This window comes from Sceloporus undulatus, chromosome 6 (genome assembly GCF_019175285.1).
Source record: "Sceloporus undulatus isolate JIND9_A2432 ecotype Alabama chromosome 6, SceUnd_v1.1, whole genome shotgun sequence".
Taxonomy (NCBI): Eukaryota; Metazoa; Chordata; class Lepidosauria; order Squamata; family Phrynosomatidae; genus Sceloporus; species Sceloporus undulatus.
The window spans coordinates 29,427,604-29,449,223 of NC_056527.1; the positions used below are offsets into that span (position 1 = coordinate 29,427,604).

Below are 21,620 nucleotides of genomic sequence, written 5' to 3' on the forward strand. Positions count from 1 at the left end.
ACAAGTAACTACTGGGGATTGGAATTGTAACCATAAGCAACTACTATTGGAGGGGGGAAAACTTTCCAATTACAAGTAACTACTGGGGATTGGAATTGTAACCATAAGCAACTACTATTGGAGGGGGGGAAAACTTTCCAATTACAAGTAACTACTGGGGGATTGGAATCATAACAATAACCAACAACAGTTGAAAATTATCTTCCCAGATTTTTTTGGACCAAATTTCCCCCCATATATTATAGTATAACCATAATGACAAGTGACTCCTGGGGGGTTGGAACTATCACGATAAGCATCTTCTATTAAAAAGTAACTTTCCCAAATTTTGGACCAAATTCTTTTCCATGCATCAGGAATATTGCATGGCCTTCCTTGAGTGCCATGGTTCCTGGGAGTAATTCAAAACAGTCTTCCTTCTCTGAACCATGGGAATAACCTTGCCCTGCTATAACCTTTTATGGGTTTGACAACTGCTTCATATATCAATTTGTAATCTGTAGAAAACCTTATGGCCCAATAAATTGGCTAGCCTTTAAGGTGCTGCAAGAATCTGATTAAGCCTCAGACTTAGACTTGTGCAACTCAGTTAGTAGAAGTGGATGGCTTCTCACATTCCCTTCCCACACAGCAGACAACTGAAAATGCAACACAGAAATCTGGGGGATCCCTCTGAATGGGGTGAGTTAAGTTTGCTGAGTGAGCAAGGATATCTGCATATACTTTACATAGGCAAATGTCTCATGTGGATAGACAGCAGATCCTGGATCCATCCTTTTCTACTATTTTTCAGTGTTAGACGTTCATCTCAAAAATGTTATGAATTGTATTAACCACAATTTGTATATCATCCACATGTGAAACTAACACAGGGCAAATCATATTATTAAATCACACTCTTGCATAATTTTGAAATATAACATTTCAGAACTTAATTAAAAGAGACAATTTGGAATCCTAGAACTGGAATGGTCTGCAAGGGCCATCCAGTCCAATCCCCTGCCATGCAGGAAGACACAACTAGAGCGCCCATGAAAGAAGGTCATCCAACCTCTGTTTAAAAATTCCAATGAAAGAGAATTCATCCCCCTCTGAGCCACTATTTCACTGCTGAACACCTCTTACAGGAAGAGGGTCCCCCCCTTATGTCCTGGTGGAATTTCTTTTCTTGTAAGTTTAATCCATTGGTTTCTAGTCTCTGGAGCAGCAGAAAACAAGTTTGCTTCATCTCCGATATGACATCCCTTTAGATGTTTAAAGATGAATATCTTGTTTCCTTCACTCTTCTCCAAGCTAAACATAGACAGCTCCTGAAGTTGTTCTTAGGACTTAGTTTCCAGATCTTTGATCATCTCGGTCCCCCTCCTCTGGACCCATTCCAGCCTTTAAATATCCTTCTTTAACTGTGGTGCCCAGGACTGGAGACAGTATTACAAATTGGTTCTGACCTAAGCAGAAAAGAGTCTTCTGGAGACATTTTGCTACAAAAGTAAGTCTGAGAGCCCCAGTCCAGCAGCAGTTCACTAAAAAGATAGAAGAACCAAAGGGCTTTTCCTGATAGGTCTAAAGAAGTATGAGTTCTGACACTATAGTTCCTTGGATGTTGCCAGTTGTTGACACATCTGTGTCATTTTCTTTTTGTAGGCTGTTTGTAGATATTTCTTTGATCTGTATTAGGAGCCTTCAGTTTTTAAAAAGTAGGTTATGGCTTGTTGAAGTGGTCCTACTGTTTGAAGGGCAATTTTTCTCTCTCTGACATTTAAAATAATATTTTAGAATTATAGCATTATAGAGTAAAAGCACCAATTTCACCGATAATTTCTACTACTCTGTTTTTTTTCCAAGTCAAAAAGAAGAGGGAACATATTATTTCAGTGTTTCTCAGAGCTTAAAAGAGCTCCACTTGAGGGTTACAATAAAATCTTGCAGCTGATGTTCAGTCAGGTTAAAGGGAATGGGGCATTGCTATCTGGAGAACCCACTAGAGAACTGGATTGGGACCCTAAGAGGATCAGATTTGGCCTAGAGCTTGAGGCTTTCCCGCCCTGAATTAATGTGTCCTTTTAATAGTATGGCAGATTTATGGATGATCTAAGGATCTACGTGAGAGGAGGAACTGGTGGAATGGGCTATCCTCGATTAGGTGGAGAAGGAGGAAAAGGTGGCGATGTCTGGCTGATGGCTCATGAAAAAATTACCTTGAAGAGACTTAAAGACCAATATCCAACCAAAAGGTTTATTGCAGGAACAGGAGCCAACAGTAGGTGGGTAGTTTTCTCTGAATGAGAATTAGTGTGGTCAGAGTATTCTTTGTCCTAGTAAGCAGTGTTGTAATTTTTATTTTATTTTATTTTATCCTTCAAGTATTGCTGCGCTGAAAGGTGCTAGTGGCAAAGATTGTGAGGTAAATGTGCCTCCAGGAATTTCAGTCACTTCAGATGATGGGAAAATGTTTGGTAAGGATATTTTGGCCCTTCTTTACCCTTACATTATGTTACTGTAAATCAGTCGTAAAGTATAGTAGAGGTGTGTCTAGAAAGAATTTATCCTACACATACTCGTGCTGAATGGACTTTATTCTATTTTCAATATAATTCATTCCTGTATGAAACTGCCCTCTCCCACATCTTAAGGACTTACCCTCTATAATATGAATTTTCTCAGGCTGTAAATACAGTACTGGCTTTGTTGGAGCATGCCTTCCATTGACCTATTGGAGAACTAAATTTTGGCTGGCATTGCAAGGGTTTCATGCAGCTGTTGCTGACATATGTGTTTGTTGCAGATTTTTAGGAACAGTTAATTGATAATTCTCAGAAGCAGTCTAATATCGTTGATTAACAAAAGATACTATATTTGTCTTAACTGATGCATGTTCGTTTGCGCACTGTGCATGTTTTCATGGAAGTGAGTTAGATTGTCCAGAAGGGTCAACCCTTGAATGTAAGATTTCAGTCTTAATATTAATATTATTTTCATAAACCCTTTTGGAAGCAACATGATTTGATTTCCGACATTTTTTTTTTAATTATAATTTTATTATGCAGTATATTTGTTAGCTTTGTTGGAGGAAACATTGTAATACATTTGGTACTAAGATTGTGTGTTTCTTGGTGTGTGTTGTTGCTTTCTAAACATATCCGATGCCTGAGCAGTATGAAAGCTGGAAGTAGTGCCTGTCTATGTTTGCAAAAGCTATTATTCTTTCCAGACTAAGGTGCAATCTTTATTTTAGGTGAACTTAACAAACCAGGAGAAAGGCTGTTGGTGGCACGTGGGGGTATTGGTGGATGCCTGGTAACAAATTTCCTGCCCTCCAAAGGTCAAGCACATACGATTCATCTTGATCTAAAACTTATAGCAGATGTTGGTTTAGTTGGGTGAGTCTTTAATCCTGAAAATTGTACTATGGTGTCTTAGTAATCATATTTGTATATTAAAGTGAAGATTTCATGCATTTACTACTCTTGTTTTACTTGTGGATGTCTTTAGTTTTCACTATGTGGACACAGAATGGTTCAACCTGTGAACTTGAACCCTTGTTTAGGATTTTTACAACAGGAAACCAGAGTTTTAGATGCAACTAAAAGGAAGGTTATAAATATCTAAGGAAGTGCTTTTGACCCTTCTTTCTGCTGATTTTACATCAAATTTCAAAATTGTTGTCATAATAAAAAAAAAAGTGGAAAATTTATGGTGAGTGGACATATATTCATTTTCTTTATCTGAATTGTTAAATCAGCCTCTGAAAGCTTGTGCTTTGATCTCAGTTGAATTTGCTTTTACATCTCTGTATGTAGATAAATGCTTTACCTTTAGATCATAGACATACAGATGTGCAAACCATATTGTCTTTAGAAAAGATGGAAGGCACAAGATTAGGTTCAGGTGCATTCAAACAACAGCCATACATATATTTCAAAGTGAATGCATCTAACTCTGCATTAATAGAATTCTTCCTGAGCAAGTATAATAATGTTTTTGTATTAGCCTGATTACATTGATTTTCTGAAACTCCCACCCATCTTTCATTAGTCCTTTATGTAGTAGGGACCCTTTATTGTGTCATATGGAAATGTTTCCTATCCATTAGTTTTCTTTGGATTTTTTTATAGTTATGTTTAAAAGTAGGTTGAAAAAAAGAACATTTTTTTCTTTTCTGAACCTAACCTTGTGTCTATATTTGCAAAATGGTTTCCTTCTGTAAAATGAAGGCTGTCAGGTATTCTTTCTCAGCACAATCTAAATCCTATGCCAAGAAGACCTGTGACAGGTACAGAGTGGTGATATTTCCAACATTCATCAGTAAATTTCCCTCACTATATAGCCCCAGCATGGAAGGACTCAATACTTTTTTTTTTGGCAAGCACAAATAAGCTATTCCACTAACCCAGTAGTAATGATATGTTTGGGCTCCAGTCTTCTTGAACTGGCAGGCCTTTTAAGCTTTAACAATCTTCTTTCCCCTGTCCTATAATCTTCAACGAGCAATATATTTTTCAAAGAGATCTGCCATGTTGTGTACAATTCAATTATTATTTTTTTCAAACAGTGAGAGAATTGGCGGTACAGCCACTGGTCTATACTCCCCTCTCTTCCTCTCAAACTTCTCCCTTGCAGTGGGATGGTTAATCAACGTTGCAAACCTATAGATACTCACTTGTGGGGGACTTGTGGGAACATTGGCCAGGATCCAGCAGGGTGTATTCCATTGGATCCTAATGTATTTGCAAGAATCAGCCAAACCCCATTCACCCCCCCTAAAGAAAACCGTGGGAGGTGGACGCTTTCTGGAACAGATTTTGAATGCCATGGAGGGGGGCTGTGGCATAAATGTCACAATTCTGCTGATTCTGGATACTGAAGTACACTGTTGGATCTTGCCCACTTTTTAAAATGCATAAGGAGCACACTTTTATTGCATGAATATAATAGCTCAGCATTTAAGGCATCCTTGCATAGATCAGTTCAGCAATTTTAAAGAAAAATGTTTACAAGTGCCATGGACAACACTTAATGGGAAACAACATCACCTTTTTATTATTGCATGGCTCTAACAAAGACACATATCAGCCCCTCTGAGGTGATACACAACAGAGCTCTCAATAGTAAAGTAGATAGAAAGGTTGTGGGAAATAGTTTTGATGGAAAAAATAAACTAAGCAGATAAAGGTACAGCAGTGACAATACAACACCAAGCCCTTTTATACATATGTGAACAGAAATAGGCTTGGATGTACATCGTCCCCTGATGTAAGACATTTGCTTGAAAACTGTTAGTAACACTGACAAAGATTGATTTGCAACAGTTAGTAACTGGATATGATTACCTGTGAAATAATGTAATTTTATTTATGTTACAGTGGACCCTCTCCTTACGCGGGGATCCATTCCCCCCCCCTGCATAAGGGAAAATCCTCGTATGCTCACGCCCCATAGGAAACAGTGGGGCGTGTGCACGCAGGGGCAGTGTGGCGCAGGTGTGCACACCACTGTTTATATTGTCGCATGACTTCTGTGTAAGCAGGAAGCTGCATATAGTGCGCCCGCGTATGGAGCGGGCGCACTGTATAACATTACTGAATTTTTACAAAAAGATCTTTTAAAAAATAAGCAAATAAAATTACTTGCTTATTCCCCCATCTCCAGAGTAGTTTATCTATGAGACATTTGTCTCTGTTAATCAAAACTATATGCACAAATAAAATACATTTTTATGAAATGAGCAAGGAAATGACTTTGTTGTTCTGTCATATGTAAACATTGTGATATAGTACTGGTTGGTAATTCTGTGCTTCCTTTTTTATTTCAGATTTCCAAATGCAGGAAAGTCCTCTCTGCTAACCAAGATTTCTCGTGCTGCTCCTGAGGTTGCCGATTACGCTTGTAAGTAAGTAATTATTTTGTGTGTATTAGCATTAGCACTGATCTCATATGTCTTGGGACCTGTGCTTTCATTTTGCAAGTGAAACAATTTGAATGTAGGCAATCTCATCTGATACCTCCAACAATAGCCTGTTACAATGTGGGCGGGGGGGGGAATGAGATGTGTGTGTAGTTTGAGAAAGAGAGTTTGTATATTCAGTGTGGTCTGGAACATTTATATTTAGCACACAAATAGCCCGTGCTGAATTGGGCTCCTCTCTGTCAGCTACCAAGATTTTCAAAGTATTATTGCAGAAAACTATTGTAGCTTGCTCTGTCCTTATACAGTTCTTTTGCAGATGGGTATGCTGCAGCTAAAAATCAATGTGCACCTTGATTTTATGTTTCTCCCTGTGAGTGCCGCTTATGATATATGTACAATTAGGGGTATATAACCCTGTGTATCAGTGTATCTGTCTTTTAGGTAGTCAACAGAGCAAAACATCACTACTCCAGCCAAATGTTCTCTAATAATAATTTTAGTTAATATCAATGTATTCTCGGATATAATCAGTTTTGGCTGTCATAGAAGGTTTATGCTAATGCTGTATATTCTTACGGCCTCTCCAAAATTCAGATGGTTATATTAGAGAAAGCAGGATGCATCAATTCAATTTAGATAAGGATTGACTTATTATTTGGTGATTGATTCAGTGGGCCCCCTTCATTAAGGACTAGCAACTGTATTTAGGCCAGAAATATCATTATGTTGCCCTTGTTCTTTGCTGACAAGTGTATTGGGCAGATGTATGCAAGGCAGAGATAAAGTTCTTCACCAAACAATGTTAACCTTTTTGTATTTTTCACAGTCACAACAATAAAACCTGAACTTGGAATAGTTAAATATGCTGATCACAAACAGGTTAGTCTGTCTTATATTAGAGATGTTGTCACGGGTATTGTCTCTGTTGTCACCTTTTGAATAACATGATGAGATTCTAGTTACTGATAACCTGGATGCCCAGGTTTCACCAGTGACCAGGAGTGCATTTGCACAGCTAAATTAATGCACCAGCTGCACCTGTTCCTTGAGATGTTATATCTGGCTATGGTGGCGCATGCTTTGATTACGTCCTGTTTGGACTACTGTAACACACTCTGTGTAGGGCTGCCTTTGGAAACTTTTGGAAACTTCAGCGGGTTCAAAATGGGGCAGCTAGAATGCTGACTGGGGCCAGTTATAAGGAACATATAGGCCATGTTGAAACAGCTTTACTAGTTATCGATTTCTTTTCACCAGCAGGCAAATACATTTTTATTTAATTGGGCTTTTAATATATAATCATTGTCAGGGATGCTTTTATACAGGGTGTGTGTTCTATTTGTGTTTTTAACTTTTGCATGTTTTATCTAATTTTATACAGTTTTAGCAAGATGATTTTAATTGTTTTTGAACATTTTGTTATAAAAAATAATTTTATCTGTGAGTTCCCTTTCCGGGACAAAAGAGGCGTGTAAAATAAATAAATAAAAACATTTTAAAAACTAGCCCCAGGATTGTCATAAGTGCAGCCTTATAATCATCTATTTTAGGGAAAGCGGTAGCTTACAAATTATTATATAGCCACTATCCCAGGTGGATGTGACAAATTTAAACAAAATCTGTGTCCTGATTATAGAATCATAGAATTGGAAGGGACTATAAGGGCCATCTAATTCAGTTCCCACTATGCAGGAATAAACAACTAGTATAAAGCATTCTTGAAAAATGCCCATCTCACCTCTTTCTGGAGACCTCCAAAGAAGAAGAGTCCACCACCCTCTGAAGCTGTCTATTCCACTGTTGAACAGCTCTTACCGGAAATAAGTCATTCCTAATGTTTAGGTGGAGTCTCTTGTCTTGTCATTGTAATTCATTGGTTTGGGTTCCATTTTCAAGCAGCAGAAAACAAACTTGCTCCACCTTCTACATGACATCCTTTCAGATATTTAAAGATGGCTATCGTATCACTTCTCAGTCTTCTCTTCTACAAGCTAAATATGCTGGGTTCATTCTTCATAGGGTTTGGTTTCCAGACCTTTGATCATCCTGGTCACCCTTCTCTTGACTCATTCCAGTTTGTTAGTATCCCTCTTCGAATTGTGCTGCCTAGACACAGTATTCCAAGTAATGTCTGACCAAAGCATAATAGAGTGGCATTGCTGCTTCTCTTGATCTGGACACTGCATTTTTGTTGATGCTGCCTAGAATTAAATTGGTGTTTTGGCCACTGCATTACACCCTCGATTCATGCTTAGTTTTGGCCTTCTCAGATCCCTAGATCCTTTTCACATGTATGGCTTTCAAGCCACATGTCACTAATCCTGTATTTGTGCATTTCGTTTTTCACACCTAGAGATAGTAACATGTCTTTATCGCTGTTGAAATTAATTTTATTAGTTTTGTCCCAGCTCTCCAATCTGTCAAGATCATTTGCATTCTGAATCTATACTCTGGTATATTTGCTAACCTCCCCCACCCCATTTGACAAGCATGCCTTCTATTCTACCATGCAGTGATCAGAGTGTGAAAAAATTAGTTTTTTTATTACAGCTCCCAGAATCCCTAGCCAGCATGGTGGCTGATCATACTGACTGGTTCTGGGAGCTGCCCCCAAAAAGTAATGTTTCAAGCTTTGTTCCTATTCAACATTTCCAGCTCCATTTACCATATTAACAACACATATATGAAGCTTTGAAGACTGCACATCCTGAATGGTCAATACTCCAAAAGCAAAATTCCATTTTTTTAAAAAAATAATTTTGAAAAATATTATCTTTCTTATGAGCAAGTTTCAGAAACTGCTCTCTCCAATGTTTGCCAGTATTTCACAATTAGATATGAGTGTTCTCCTTCTTTATCATAATCACTTGCCATGTATATCTGCTAAACTAGCAAATCATTGCAAAGCCATAATAGAGAAATGATGCTTTTCTTTTGGTTACTCTTTTTAACTTGATTGTACCTATTGAGGCCTCTGTATCTTACTTTACCCTTTTAAAAAAAAGCATGTAATTGCCACTTTTGACTACCGTAACCTTCATGTTCAATAAATATCCTCTATACAAGACAGCTGAGTAGGCGACATTATTGGAATTATAAAGCCTTGGCTCAGATATCATATTTTGACTTAATGACGTTTACATTTTGCCAGCATTCACTTCCTTTTTGCTCCTCCCTTTGTGGTGAGAGAAGACAAACAGGAAATCTATAACTAGCCGTAGTTTCCTTTTTGGTCCAAAGAATGAAACTATGGTTATCAGATTTGGAACAAGCCAGGACCAAAACTGACATCCTGGTCTAAGTTTCTGGCCTTTCCCAAAGCAAGTAACCATTGCTGGTGTTTTGGGGGGGGGGGCAAAATAACAAACTATTGTTTCTTTAGAGACTGTTTAGTTCAGGGGTAGGCAACCTTTTTGAGCCAGGGGCCGGGATGGTGTCCCCGAGACAATGGGGGGGGGGGGGAGCAAAAAAAAATTTAAATAATATAGGACAACATTTTCAAATGTAAGACACATTTTTTTTTAAAAAAATGGAGGACATGCGAAAAAATTTGATGATTTTTAAAAAATGTTAATATAAATGCATGTTTCTTAGGCATGATCAAAATGGAGGACATTTGGGCATTATTCCTAGACAGATGGCAGAAATACACTTCCCTTTCTGGCCAACCCCCCCTCCCCCCATTTCAAACAGCACATTTCAGCATTGAACATGGCTTTACTTAACATGGCAATCTCTTGCATATTTCAGAGGCTTATTGCATAACCAAACTCTTTGGGTTTCACACTGAACATGAGTTCATATGGCTATGCATATTTAACATGTCAAGGTGGTCTCACAAGAAGTGATTTGCCCTCGGGTTCAAATGTACTGTACTTGGTCAAGGGACTGTGGTTTTTCTTCACTGCGCATGAGTTTGTAAAAATCACAGCAACGTACATTGGCCGTGCCTCTGAAGCTGGCTCGTATCAATATCACCATCACCATCCTCCTCCTCCTCCTCCTGCTCCTCTTCTTCTTCTTCTTCTTCCTCCTCCTCTTCCTCCCTCCTCCTCCTGCTCCTTCCTCCCTCCTCCTCCTCTTCCTTCCTTCCTCCCTCCTCTTCCTCCCCGTGCAGCTGCGCGAGAGGCCCAAGGCCCCGCGCGGCTGCGTGCAGGGCCTTTGCCTCCCCTTGCCCGCCACCAAAGGCCCTGCGCACTTCCGCAAAAAGGCCCCGTGGGGCCTTTGGTGGCGGCAATCGGCAGTAGGACTGAGCAGGGGCCAGTCCCAACGGCTAGGCGGGCTGCATGCGGCCCGCGGGGTGTAGGTTGCCAACCCCTGGTTTAGTTTAATTGCACCATGAAAGGGCTGTGTGTTCAGGCAAAATGCTTGTTCATATCTTGGCTTAATCCAAAACATGATAATCTGAATATAGCCAGTGTAGGTCACCATACAAATATACCGTAGTTATCTGAATTCAACCAAAGTTTGTCTGGCTCTTTTACAGTTTCTCTAAGCTTTATCTTCCCTTTGAAGGAAATGGCCATCTGGGGCTGGGGTGGAATAGAATGTAATTAATTCCCGAGTTTTACTTAGAATACACAAAATCTAAAGTAAGTCAGGTAAAAGTGAAGCATTATGTTAAAGAGTAAGCCCCCTCATGTTTTATTTTCTTTTGATGTAAGGAATTAATATTGCATCTCTCAACTACCAGGTTAATTTAGTTGTAATGCATCATATTGCAGTATTGAATGTTGTAAACTACTCAGTTTGTGTAATGAGTTTTATTCAGATTTATTTCTTCCAAATTACTAAATCTAGTTCTCTTCAAACAATTTAAAAACCTCCTATAGCAGGAAAATTATGTTTTTGATACCAAGTCCATATTACTAGGTTTTAATGAGCAATTGTGGACCATGTTCATTCATAAGGGTCTGAAACATTTGATTCTGGGCAAGATAATTTATACTTTGATGTCCTAAAATTTCAGCTGGTATAGGAGAGTGTAATTTTGGAAATATCCTCTTAGATGAAAGGCTTGCATCAAGAGGTGGACAACAAAGTTCACAAATGTGAAGTGTGTAAAAGTGCTTTTTCTCCTTTCTAACTAATGGGCTTGGCAGACTGTGCTTTACTCTTTGCCAAAAACATAGCAGTATTATAACCTGGGATCAAACTTGTTGTAGTAGTTTTTACTTAGTCTAAATCGCTCTTTCAGATGCCATTTAGTATCCATACAAACCACTTAACAGAATTATCAGTTTGTAGCAGGCATAAAATCAGAATTGTTGAATGTCATTTTTCATCCTTATCACATCACAAAGTACAATACTATCAGTGACTCTTTGTATGTCCCTTTTTGAGCTTTGCAAATTAGTTGATAATTGCTTGATTCAGAATTGCTGGTTACATAGACCACAAGGGTTCTCAACCAGATTCTGTTCATATTCTCAGGTAGTATATAAGATCGCTTTAAAGTATGTTGTGCAATATTATTAAGAAGCTAAACTGCATGTGCAGTTCAGTTTATTATATTTTTATTAAGAAGCAGTAAAATGAGCATGTTGTTACACAGAAATAATGGCTCATTTCAGACAGAATCCCAAGTATAGATTAGAGCTGGGGTTCCCAACCTTTAGAACCCTTATTTCTATGGCAGAGCCCCTAAGATGCCTACCCTATGCCTTACAAGTTAATGGGGTTTAAGAGTATATATAAGAATATATTCTTATTTTTCAATTTCATTCCATTTTTATTTATTGATTTTTCCTGGAGCAGCCACAGAGCACCTGCAGTTTCTACATGGAACCCTAAGGGCTCCACAAAGCACAAGTTGGGAACCCCTGGATTAAAGGGTTGTGAATAACCTATATGCTCCATCATCATCTTTTACATGTGTCTACAGTCTGTTTCCTGTATAACACTGACTAAACTTGCTTTGTTACCTGAATTGGGAAATAAAGTCTAGATGCCCTCCCTAAGCAGAGTCAGAAATATCCTCCTAACTAGAAATCTTACTTCAAAGTGGAAGAATCTTACTTCAAAGTGGAAGTACCTATGATTGTTAGTTTGGAGAACATGGCAAACTGTGGGGATTGCTGAGGAGGAAAGAGAAAGAAGCTGCATGTAAATGGGAAGAAGGGGGTTTCTAAGTGATTAAGTTTGTTAGAATTTTCCTTAAAAACAGATAAATAAATAATAATAATAAACTGTTTATTTATAGCCCGCTTTTCCTTAATAGATCAAAGCGGATTTGATCTATGATGCTTCCCCCCCCCCCAAAAAAAATCAAACAGTTCTAATGGGAAAATAGAAATAACGTTTGAGAAGAACTTCCTTATTTTTTATTTATTTATTTATGTTATTTATACCCTGCCCTTCGGCCCTAAAGGCTTATATCTGTGTAATTTGATTCTTCATAATTACAACCCACAAAAACTTTGATCTAACACAAATTATTTATTCTCTTGGTATATTTATATTACCCCCTTTTTTTGGAGGAAGGGAGCAAGAAAAAATATGACTTGTTATTATTTAACAAGCATTACTAGGTTTTACAGAACAGATACAGTAATTGTTCTTAAACACAGGTCTTCAACTGTATAATTATATAAATTATGAGCAGAAGTCTCCAACCCTTTAGTGCCTATCCCCACCTTCTGCTCTATTTCCTTCTGCTCTTTCCTTTCTCTGCCCAAATTTCTTTCTATATGGCCTTTCTTTCTGTCCAACCTAATGCTCATTCAGTTTTTCTCTCTGCTCAATTTCTTCAGCCTCTCCCACGGCAGCAGTGCAACACACACACACACACACACACACACACACACACACACCCCTCTTATCTGAAAGAGTTGAGAAGCCCTGCAGAAGGAAACAATAATGCAGTTATCTACTGCTTACTGGAGAAAAGAATATCTCATGTTTGCCTTAAGGAAGGTTAGTGACATCTGCACCCTTTTGACCAAAGATGGTAGTGCAGGCTACAGTTAAATTTTCATTACCTAAATTTAACCAGTCTCTAATATTCCTGAACTGTATCACCCTAGGGAACATTATAGCTCTAATGGGGTTCATAAAGGGAGATATGGCTTTTCAGATAAACTGGACGCAGGCTGTGTAGGGCTTTATCATCACCAGCACTTTGAAGGATCTTCTCCACATCCTTGGGCTGCACAATTTGAAAAGTACCTATCAACAATGACGAGGGTTCTATCTACTGGACCTGTATCAACTCTAGCATCATAGGCAGCATCCACACTGCAGAAATATTTATTTATTTGTTTAATTTGTATGCTGCCTTTTCCCCAGAGGGGACCCACGACATTTCACAGATAAAAACAAAAATAAAATAATTAAAATTTAAAACAATTAAAATAATCTAAAAACATTATAAAATTACATTAAAATATACAAAAGTTAAAAGGCTTAACGAAAACACACATAGAAGTTTATCGCACCGGGTTCTCGGCCCGGCCCAGCAGGAAACGGAAATGAGTGGGGGACGGATTTTACTGCACACACCCGTCCCTCACTCGTTCCGTTCCCCCTCTCTTCCCTGCCCCTTCCGTTCCAGAGGGGACGCTTTTTGAGAACTGTTCAGAACAGTTCTCAAAAATTTCCCCCTCTGGAACGGATTAAGAACGGAAGAGAGGGGGAACGGAACGAATGAGGGACGGATGCGTGCGGTAAAATCCGTCCCCCACTCGTTCCGCACTCGGCCCTGCTCCTTCCGTTCCGTTCTCAGAACGGGTGGAAGGAACGCAGTGCGATAAAGTTCATAGTCTCTAAAAACTATGCTGGCATGATTATATGTTGAAATGCAGAAATAATCCAAGTTGACACCACTTTAACTGCCATGGCTCAGTGCGATGGAATTCTGGGGATTGTAGTTTGTTGTGGCAGCAGAGCTTTCTGACAGGGAAGGCAAAATGTCTCAGAAAACTACAATTTCCAGAATTCTATAGCACTCAGCCATGGCAATTAAAGTGGTATCAATCTAGATTATTTCTGCAGGTCAGATGAAGCCCAGGTCAGAGTGAATCCAAGTGATTTCATCTGCAAACTGACTTAAATTCTTCTTTGGGCCCGGTTATTACAGATCCCTAACTACCTAAAACAGGTTTGCTGGGTTGTTCTGTGAGGATGGCCTTTCACCATAGGCCTTTAGGTAGACTTTAGCTTGTTTATTAGTCGGACTTGCACTGAATTTTCCTCCAGTGTTGCTCTAATCTCTTGTCTCACTCGTCTCTCACATCCAGATCACAGTTGCTGACCTTCCAGGATTGATTGAAGGTGCACATATGAATAAAGGAAGAGGACATAAGTTCTTGAAGCACGTGGAAAGAACAAAACAGCTGCTTTTTGTTGTAAGAATAAACAGTTGTTTGGCTTCTTTGCTTTAGGCTGCCTTTTAAAATTTAAACCTGGTCTAAAGTAATAACTTGGTATAGATACCATGTGATACCTGCTTATTATGCCATGGCATTGCTGATGTTGTAAATCATATTTTAACATGTAATGATTACACTCTGAGATCAAGGACAGCCAAATCCTCCTAGGAACCTGTTGAGATCTGTCACAATGAAATGTTTCCATTTACATCATTGTTCACCTGTTTACCAGTGTAAATTTTTCAAACTCTGTGCTGTGGCAACTCATTTTTCAAATGGAGTAAGCTAATGCCACCAGTCCCTTAAAGAAACCTTTGCTAGTATCATTTTTATTAGATATGATGCTGACTATCATAGATAAAATCAGACTTCGAGAAAACTGGAACATCAAGATATTACTTGTAGTGAATTACAGTCACCCCTCTGTTTTCACAGAGAATCTGTTCTGGACCACCACCCCTGCAAAAATAGAAATCCGCCAATATTCAAGCCCTATTGGCTTGAATAGTGGCGTGCCCTCACCTGCGGGTGTGCACCACGGGCACATGCCCCATTTTAAGTCCCTCCGTTTGCCCCTCATGAATAAGTGAGGGACACAGATTGAAAGTCCATGCAAATGGAGGGAGGACTGTATAGCTAGTAGAGAGGAAGAGGGATATTTAAGATTGGTACCAGTAAGTCCTATCATAAGATAAAAGCAAACTATACTAAAAGCACAGAACAGATGTATACAGATAGTAATGAAATACAGAAAATTGTGCAAGTGAGTTAATTGCTTCTGTGACTTGGGATCCCTTCAGAAACACTAGGATAGATACTGGCAGCAGGGGGGACTGTTACATGTATGTATATATAACTACCTCCTCTTTAGCTCTGTTCACCCTCTCTCATCTTTATTCTCTTTTGGCAAGTGAAAAATAATCATGAGAGAAAACATTTCATTATGTTCTCAATAATGTTTTTCAGGTTGATGTATCTGGATTTCAGCTTTCTTCTTTATCACCATTCAGAACAGCCTTTGAAACTATAATGCTACTGGCAAAGGTAAGATTACTGATCCTTTTTTTAATGAATTAACTTTATGTAGTTAAATTTTTGCATGTTTTAGCATGACTGACAATAATATTTAGATTCTAAATATTTATTTATATGCCACATCTGTTAAAATTAGAAGCTAAATATCCAAGATATTCAAGATACTATATACATGTCCTGATGTATACTTTATTATATTTTTGTGTTATATAGTAATTCCTGGGTTAACCCTCCTTTAGGCCGGTGGGATATTTCATTCCCCCAGAGTCACAGACCTAGACCTAAAACGAGGGATTTATGATATTGTCTGCTGAAAAGTTGCAACATGCTTCCTGAAAATCAACCATCTATCATGTCTAGTTTTTTTTATTTTCTTGATTTTTGAAGATTAAAAAGAAGGACACAAACTGCCACAAAATTTTGTTGGCTACAATTTTTTGTAAACAAGAAGACCTGTAAGCTACTCTGGACAAATGCTCTACCTCGTGTTGTGTGAAAATGTGTTTTCTGTTTCTGCGTGTTTGGATATTGTAGAATACCTTCCTGCATCCACAAATACTCCTGGGGACATGGGGCATTTTTATACCCAGGAATACACTGGAATTCCTGATGGGGGTTAAGAAGTACCCCAAATTTGAGGCATTGAACTGTGGGTTTTTTTTTAATCTGTCTAGATAAAGGTTAAAAAGGAAAACCTCATATAAAATGAAATGCTTTCAAGCACAGTATTTTACAATTGCAAACTGATGTCTGTGTTTCAAGGAACTGGAATTGTACAAAGAAGAACTTCGAACTAAACCTGCATTACTTGCTATCAATAAAATGGACTTGCCCAGTGCAAAAGAAAAACTGAATGAACTTATGGAACAACTGCAAAGCCCTGAAGGTGAGATAATGTATAGAGCTCCTTTTAGGATAAGAAAGTCACATCTCTGTTACAGAACAACTAGTGACGAATTCATGTTTGTGGCAAGAGTTCTATTTCTATCAGAGAAAGAGGAACACATTGTGGTAATCTTAATTTCATTTATGACATGTGGCTTGAGCAGTAGTTCTAGATACCAGATAGAATGTACAGTGGTACCCCGGGTTACGAAATTAATTCGTTCCGCGGTTAATTTCGTAACCCGAAATACCTTCGTAAGCCGAATTCCCATAGGCGCTAATGGAAAAATAGCTCTCTGCTGCCCTCCGGTGGCGGAAAATAGCGCCGCGGTTTTTTCGTAACCCGAAGAAACCTTCGTAAGCCGAAGCAATAAATCCCTATGGGATTTTTTCGTATCCCGAAAAATTCGTAACCCGGCGCATTCGTATCCCGGGGTACCACTGTACAGTCTTAGTCACATTACACAATACAGATTGAGTTACTCATGCCTGATGCATATGTGCATTTAATCAATACCAGTGTTTCAGTTGCTTTCTGCAGTTTCCAAATTAGCATTGATAGCTGAATGTAACACCACCTGATGTGCATACTCTGTTGAACATGCAGATGTTAATACAGCAAGAGGATTTGCATATAGATCTGTACTTGACATAGTAATGAAACATAAATCATGTTACAGTTTTAGTCCTTCTCCTTCTTGCACATACGGCTGCTCGTTGTAATGGCATACTGGAGTGTCTGTGTGTAGTAGTAGTAGTGGTAGTAAAAAAAATTCTTTTTTCAATGCATCACTGTGTATAGTAGGGCACATTACTCCAGAGACTTGTCTTTTATTTCTGTGATGTGTTTTTGTCAGATTGTCTTTCTCCTCAGTTAATCTGCTCTAAAACCGTGTAGCTATTTGGCTGATATATAAGGCAGCAAGAAAAAGTGGTTCAAAGGAACTAAATTGGGAAATAATTTAGTGTCACAGTGTCATGAGTTTCCTGTCTAAAGTGCAATATTCACCAGGAAAGAATTTTAATTATTTTAAAAGAAGAATGGCATTCCAGTCTAGCTACTGAATTTTAAAACTAAATTGCTTTTTTAAAAAAACCCAACCCTATAGTATGGGTAATAGGAAATGAGACCTCTTTATACTGCTTTGCTGAAACAGGCATAGTTCCCCATCTGAGGTCCAAAACACATGGTAGAAACAATCCAGTTTGAGACCACTTTAACTGCCCTGGGTCAATGCTAGGGAATCCTGGGAATTGTAGTTTATTGTAGCACCAGAGCTCTCTGACAAAGAAGAGTAAATGTGTCACAGAACTACAGTTCCAGGAATTCCCTAGCAATCAGTCAGGGCAGTTAAAGCAGTCTCAGACTGGATTATTTCTGCAGTGTGTATTGGACCAGAGTCTCTCTTACTTGGGGGATTGAAGGTTTCTTACCTTATGCTTGCCAGCCTGTATCTAACTAGAGTGAAATTACACTCTGAATATCCCAAAAAGAAAGCTGAAGCAAATGAAAAGCATGGACATTTAAAACTGTTTTAGTGCAGTCTGGGATAAATTAGGGCTTACATTTTTCAGTGATAAAGAATTCACTCAAAGGATAGAGACAGAGAAATAAAGATTTCAGTTTATGAAATTTAATCATGATTAATCAAAGTAATCTTATGGTGCATAGGATTCCAGACTCAGATTCAAATACACAGTCTGGCTAAAGTTCACTGGCTAACCATGAATAAACTACTGTTTTGCATCATAGTCTGCCACATTGGTTTATTTATCTGGCTTCTTTTAGCAGAGTCTCTTTTACATCTGATTCATTGGATGTTCCCAGATCTTTCTGCTTTTAACAAGAGATAAATTGGAATGCCATCACAACAAACCACGGGTAGGAAGGCTGTGGTTTATTGTGCCATTCTCCCTTGCAGCAGGAGCTGTTGGATAGAGTATATTAATAAACTGCTTCAGCTCTGAAAAGCCAGAACTTTACAGAAGTCTCATTTGTTCTTGTATTAGATGCAGTCATGGCATTGCACTATTAAACATCTTAAAAGAAAGTGAGTTCCAAATCTCTTTTGTCACTTAATTAAATCAGGAATATTTTTGGGTTAGCAGCCACTACAACTGTCCTCTTCTGACACTTCAAAAGCTAATTACCTTAACCTTTTTGGAACTAAATCTGTTAAGATATCCCTGTTTCATATTTATCCTTATTGCCTTAAATGTGCAACATGCTTCATAAGCCTGAGCAAAGAATTAGGCAATTATGGGCTAAAAACTAGACTAAAGATTGCTAAAGAGTTTGTGTCAATTTAGTTAATCTGTATGCTTCCTTATATTGATTAAAATCCATTTGTAGACAATTTCACAGTTGTATTTTCTTGTTTTCCTGTATATATTAATTGCAAATATATGTAATTTCAGATTATATGCATTCACTTCCAGTAAAGATGATTCCAGATGTCATTATCAAGTTCAAAGAGATCATTCCCATATCTACACATTCTGGTGAAGGAATTGAAGAACTGATTGAATGTTTAAGAAAAATACTAGATGAAGAAGCTGAGAAGAAGATTGAAAATTATCAAAGAGAGCAGCTTTATGCACTGCATCAGTCAGAAATATAGCTATTCCTTAAAATAAAATAAAAAAAACATTGGATGATGGTTAAGAGATTAGTTCTTACAGCCCTCTGAGTGTAGTTGACTTTGTGCCAAGCCAGAGTGTGCTTTGACTTTCAGGCCAACTACTTAAAAAACAAGAGTATATATTGTTCTCCATCTGTAAATTTAAAAATGTGCATTGTTTCAACTAGATCAATTTGTTACCAAATACCTGCAATTTCAAGTTACATAATATTTGTATTCAAGCAAGTTGTAGATTACATTTTCAAAGATGTAAATAAATATGTAATTTTTTAAATAAAGGTGTGCTAAGACTCTCAAATTCCTTTACCAAAGCTTTTAGATTAGTTTCTATTCTAAGACAAGAACATGTAAAAATTACTGGGCTTAATTTCCTGAAACATTTTGGAATGTTTAAAATTACTTAACAGAGGTATTTAGCAGCAATAGTGCTAAGCACCATATTAGAACAACTGTCATGTACGAACAAAATGCAAGAGTGTTGCCTTTCGTGTGGTTATTTGGCATGAAGATAACTTCAATTTATGACAACCCTGTAAATGAGAGACCTTCAAGAGTCTTGCTTGTCTTGCAAGAACAGGGCAATGGCTTTATTGTTTGGGCCAATCCATGTTGTGGCTCTGATGCCACAACAAACTGCCATTCCCAGAAGTCCATAGCATTGAGCCATGGCAGTTAAAGTGGTGTCAAACCAGATTGTTTCTGCAGTGCAGATGCAGTTTTTCTCAGTTTAGTCGTCTTGGCCTAGAGTTCAGGCTTGATTTGCTGTAGGAATCTTTCATTTGTCTTTTGAGTAGTTCTGGTATCTGTAAGAGTAGCACATTTCAAATTAGTTTATATTTTTTTCTGTCTGTTTTCACACCCATACATAGAAATTGGAAATGATTAAGACATGGATAATTCAAATTACGATATTTAAGTATGCATCTTTACACTTGAGGATCTCACTTTGTTCCTTCATAGTTCCACCCAACAAATCTTATTCTGACTTTGAATACATTTTCCATTTTGTTTAATGACTGGGAAAGGTGTAGAAAATCTTATTTCTCTTGTCTTCATGAAAGTTATGTAAATGATGTCATAAAAAATAACTGCAGTAACTCTGTTTTTGCACTTTCATTTATGTTCAGTATTGCTCCATTTTCTTTAGTAGTATGGTGTCATTGCATATCTTAAATAGTTGAAGTTCCTTTCTGCAATTTTCAGGTTTCCTTTCTCTAAGTCTATTCCTGCTTTACGTATGACATTTTCAGCACACAAGTTAAGATAGGGTGATAAAACGCAACCTTATCTTACTCCCTTGCCAGTTGGAAACCATTCTCCTTCTTTATTCTGTCCTGGTGGTAGCATCTTGTCCTGAGTATAGATTACGCATCTTGACAATCAAATGAGGCACAGCCATTTGTTTAAGAGAAAACCATAGGGTTTTTTTTTTGTCTACACAATCAAAGGCTTTGCTATAATCTATAAAGCATAGGTTGATTTTCTGCTGAAATTCTTTGGTGCACTTGAATAATGTGTGATAGACAAACTGTTGGCACCACAAAATTTAATCATTCACTCTTCTGCTCCATTTCTTGATCCTAGGACAAATTGTCCTGCAAATATTGATTCTGCTTTGTTTTCAATTATAGTATTCCAATCACCTGTGATTAACAAGAAGCCCTGTTTTGCTATGTGATCAGTTTTCTCCTGGACTCCAGTATTGACTCTCAGAATGCTTCTTTTTCTGTCTCAGTAGCTGGAGCACAAACTTGGATTATGATTATATTGATGAGTTTTCCCTGAAGTTCTATTGACATAATTCAGCCAGACCACAGTATATCCTTTGATTGCTTTTGCTACTTCTCTCCTATTAGTGTCATCCCATTTCTTCTTAAATTTTCATTTCCTGAACAAAACATTATATTACTATCTGACTCAAAATGTTCCATTCCTGTCCAGTTTAGCTCACTCACACCAACCATTGTAATGTTTATACATTTAATTTATTGTTTTGCTGTGTCTGCCTTCCCCTTCACATTCCATGTTCCTACAATGTGTTATGCAGCATCAAATTTTCTTTCACCTCCGACCATGTCAACAGCTCAATGTCTTTTAGGCTTGAGTTTAGTTGCATCATTAGCCACAGCGCTACTCACAGCTGCTCTCTGCTCTACCCCAGTAGCTTTCCAGTAACCCCAGTAGTTCTGCAATTTTACATAAAGTTTGCATTATATATCCATCTTGGGAGTGTTATCTTCTGGCACTATCCCTTGTTTCATTTTGATTGTTTCATCAGGTTCTTGATAAAAGACATTCAAAAAAGATTACTGCGCTTCCTTCTGTGCAGTACTAAGTGTTAGCTATGGTGCCACTGCCGTTGTATCTGAGAGCTCCTCTGCCATTGTCACCCTCCACTGTTTGGCACATTGAGACTGACTTCCCAGCAAAAGCCTTTCTAACATGAGACCCTTCCAGTAGCACTGCCACTGTCAGCATAACCTTGCCTCACAGATGTGGTACATAGTATGTCATCTAGGTGTTCCCCAGTTTATGGAAAGTGACTTTGTGCATGAGGTTACCTTTCCATAATGAAGCTCATACATTGTTTATAAAGCACATAAAATTAAAGGATGCCACATGTACTTTGCAGTTGCTACTTTAGAAAACGCCTGCAATGCGAGACTGTGAAGATGATGACGGGGGCTTTTCCAGGCCTCTGATTTATAGGGCTGCCGGAAGTCAAAAAGCCATTTTGACTTGTAAATAACAGCAACAACAGTTTTGAAAACCTTTGTAGAC

General features: G+C 38.1%; 1 protein-coding gene across 2 annotated transcripts in view; it reads left to right on the forward strand.

The window, feature by feature from the left end:
- GTPBP10 (GTP binding protein 10) overlaps positions 1 to 19,925 on the forward strand; it is a 21,110-nt gene extending 1,185 nt beyond the window's left edge. Inside the window, exons 1-10 of one of the 2 annotated variants that reach the window (XM_042476809.1) lie at positions 1,211 to 1,489; positions 2,071 to 2,264; positions 2,365 to 2,456; positions 3,236 to 3,380; positions 5,813 to 5,886; positions 6,735 to 6,787; positions 14,146 to 14,253; positions 15,244 to 15,321; positions 16,075 to 16,198; positions 18,616 to 19,925. In XM_042476809.1, coding sequence (XP_042332743.1) covers positions 2,083 to 2,264; positions 2,365 to 2,456; positions 3,236 to 3,380; positions 5,813 to 5,886; positions 6,735 to 6,787; positions 14,146 to 14,253; positions 15,244 to 15,321; positions 16,075 to 16,198; positions 18,616 to 18,818 — 1,059 coding nt within the window. In that variant the 5' untranslated portion in view covers positions 1,211 to 1,489; positions 2,071 to 2,082 and the 3' untranslated portion in view covers positions 18,819 to 19,925. Of the gene's footprint in view, positions 1 to 1,210; positions 1,490 to 2,070; positions 2,265 to 2,364; positions 2,457 to 3,235; positions 3,381 to 5,812; positions 5,887 to 6,734; positions 6,788 to 14,145; positions 14,254 to 15,243; positions 15,322 to 16,074; positions 16,199 to 18,615 lie in introns of those variants that run through there. The other variant, XM_042476808.1, reaches the window with a different exon arrangement.
- Positions 19,926 to 21,620: the final 1,695 nt, after the last annotated feature.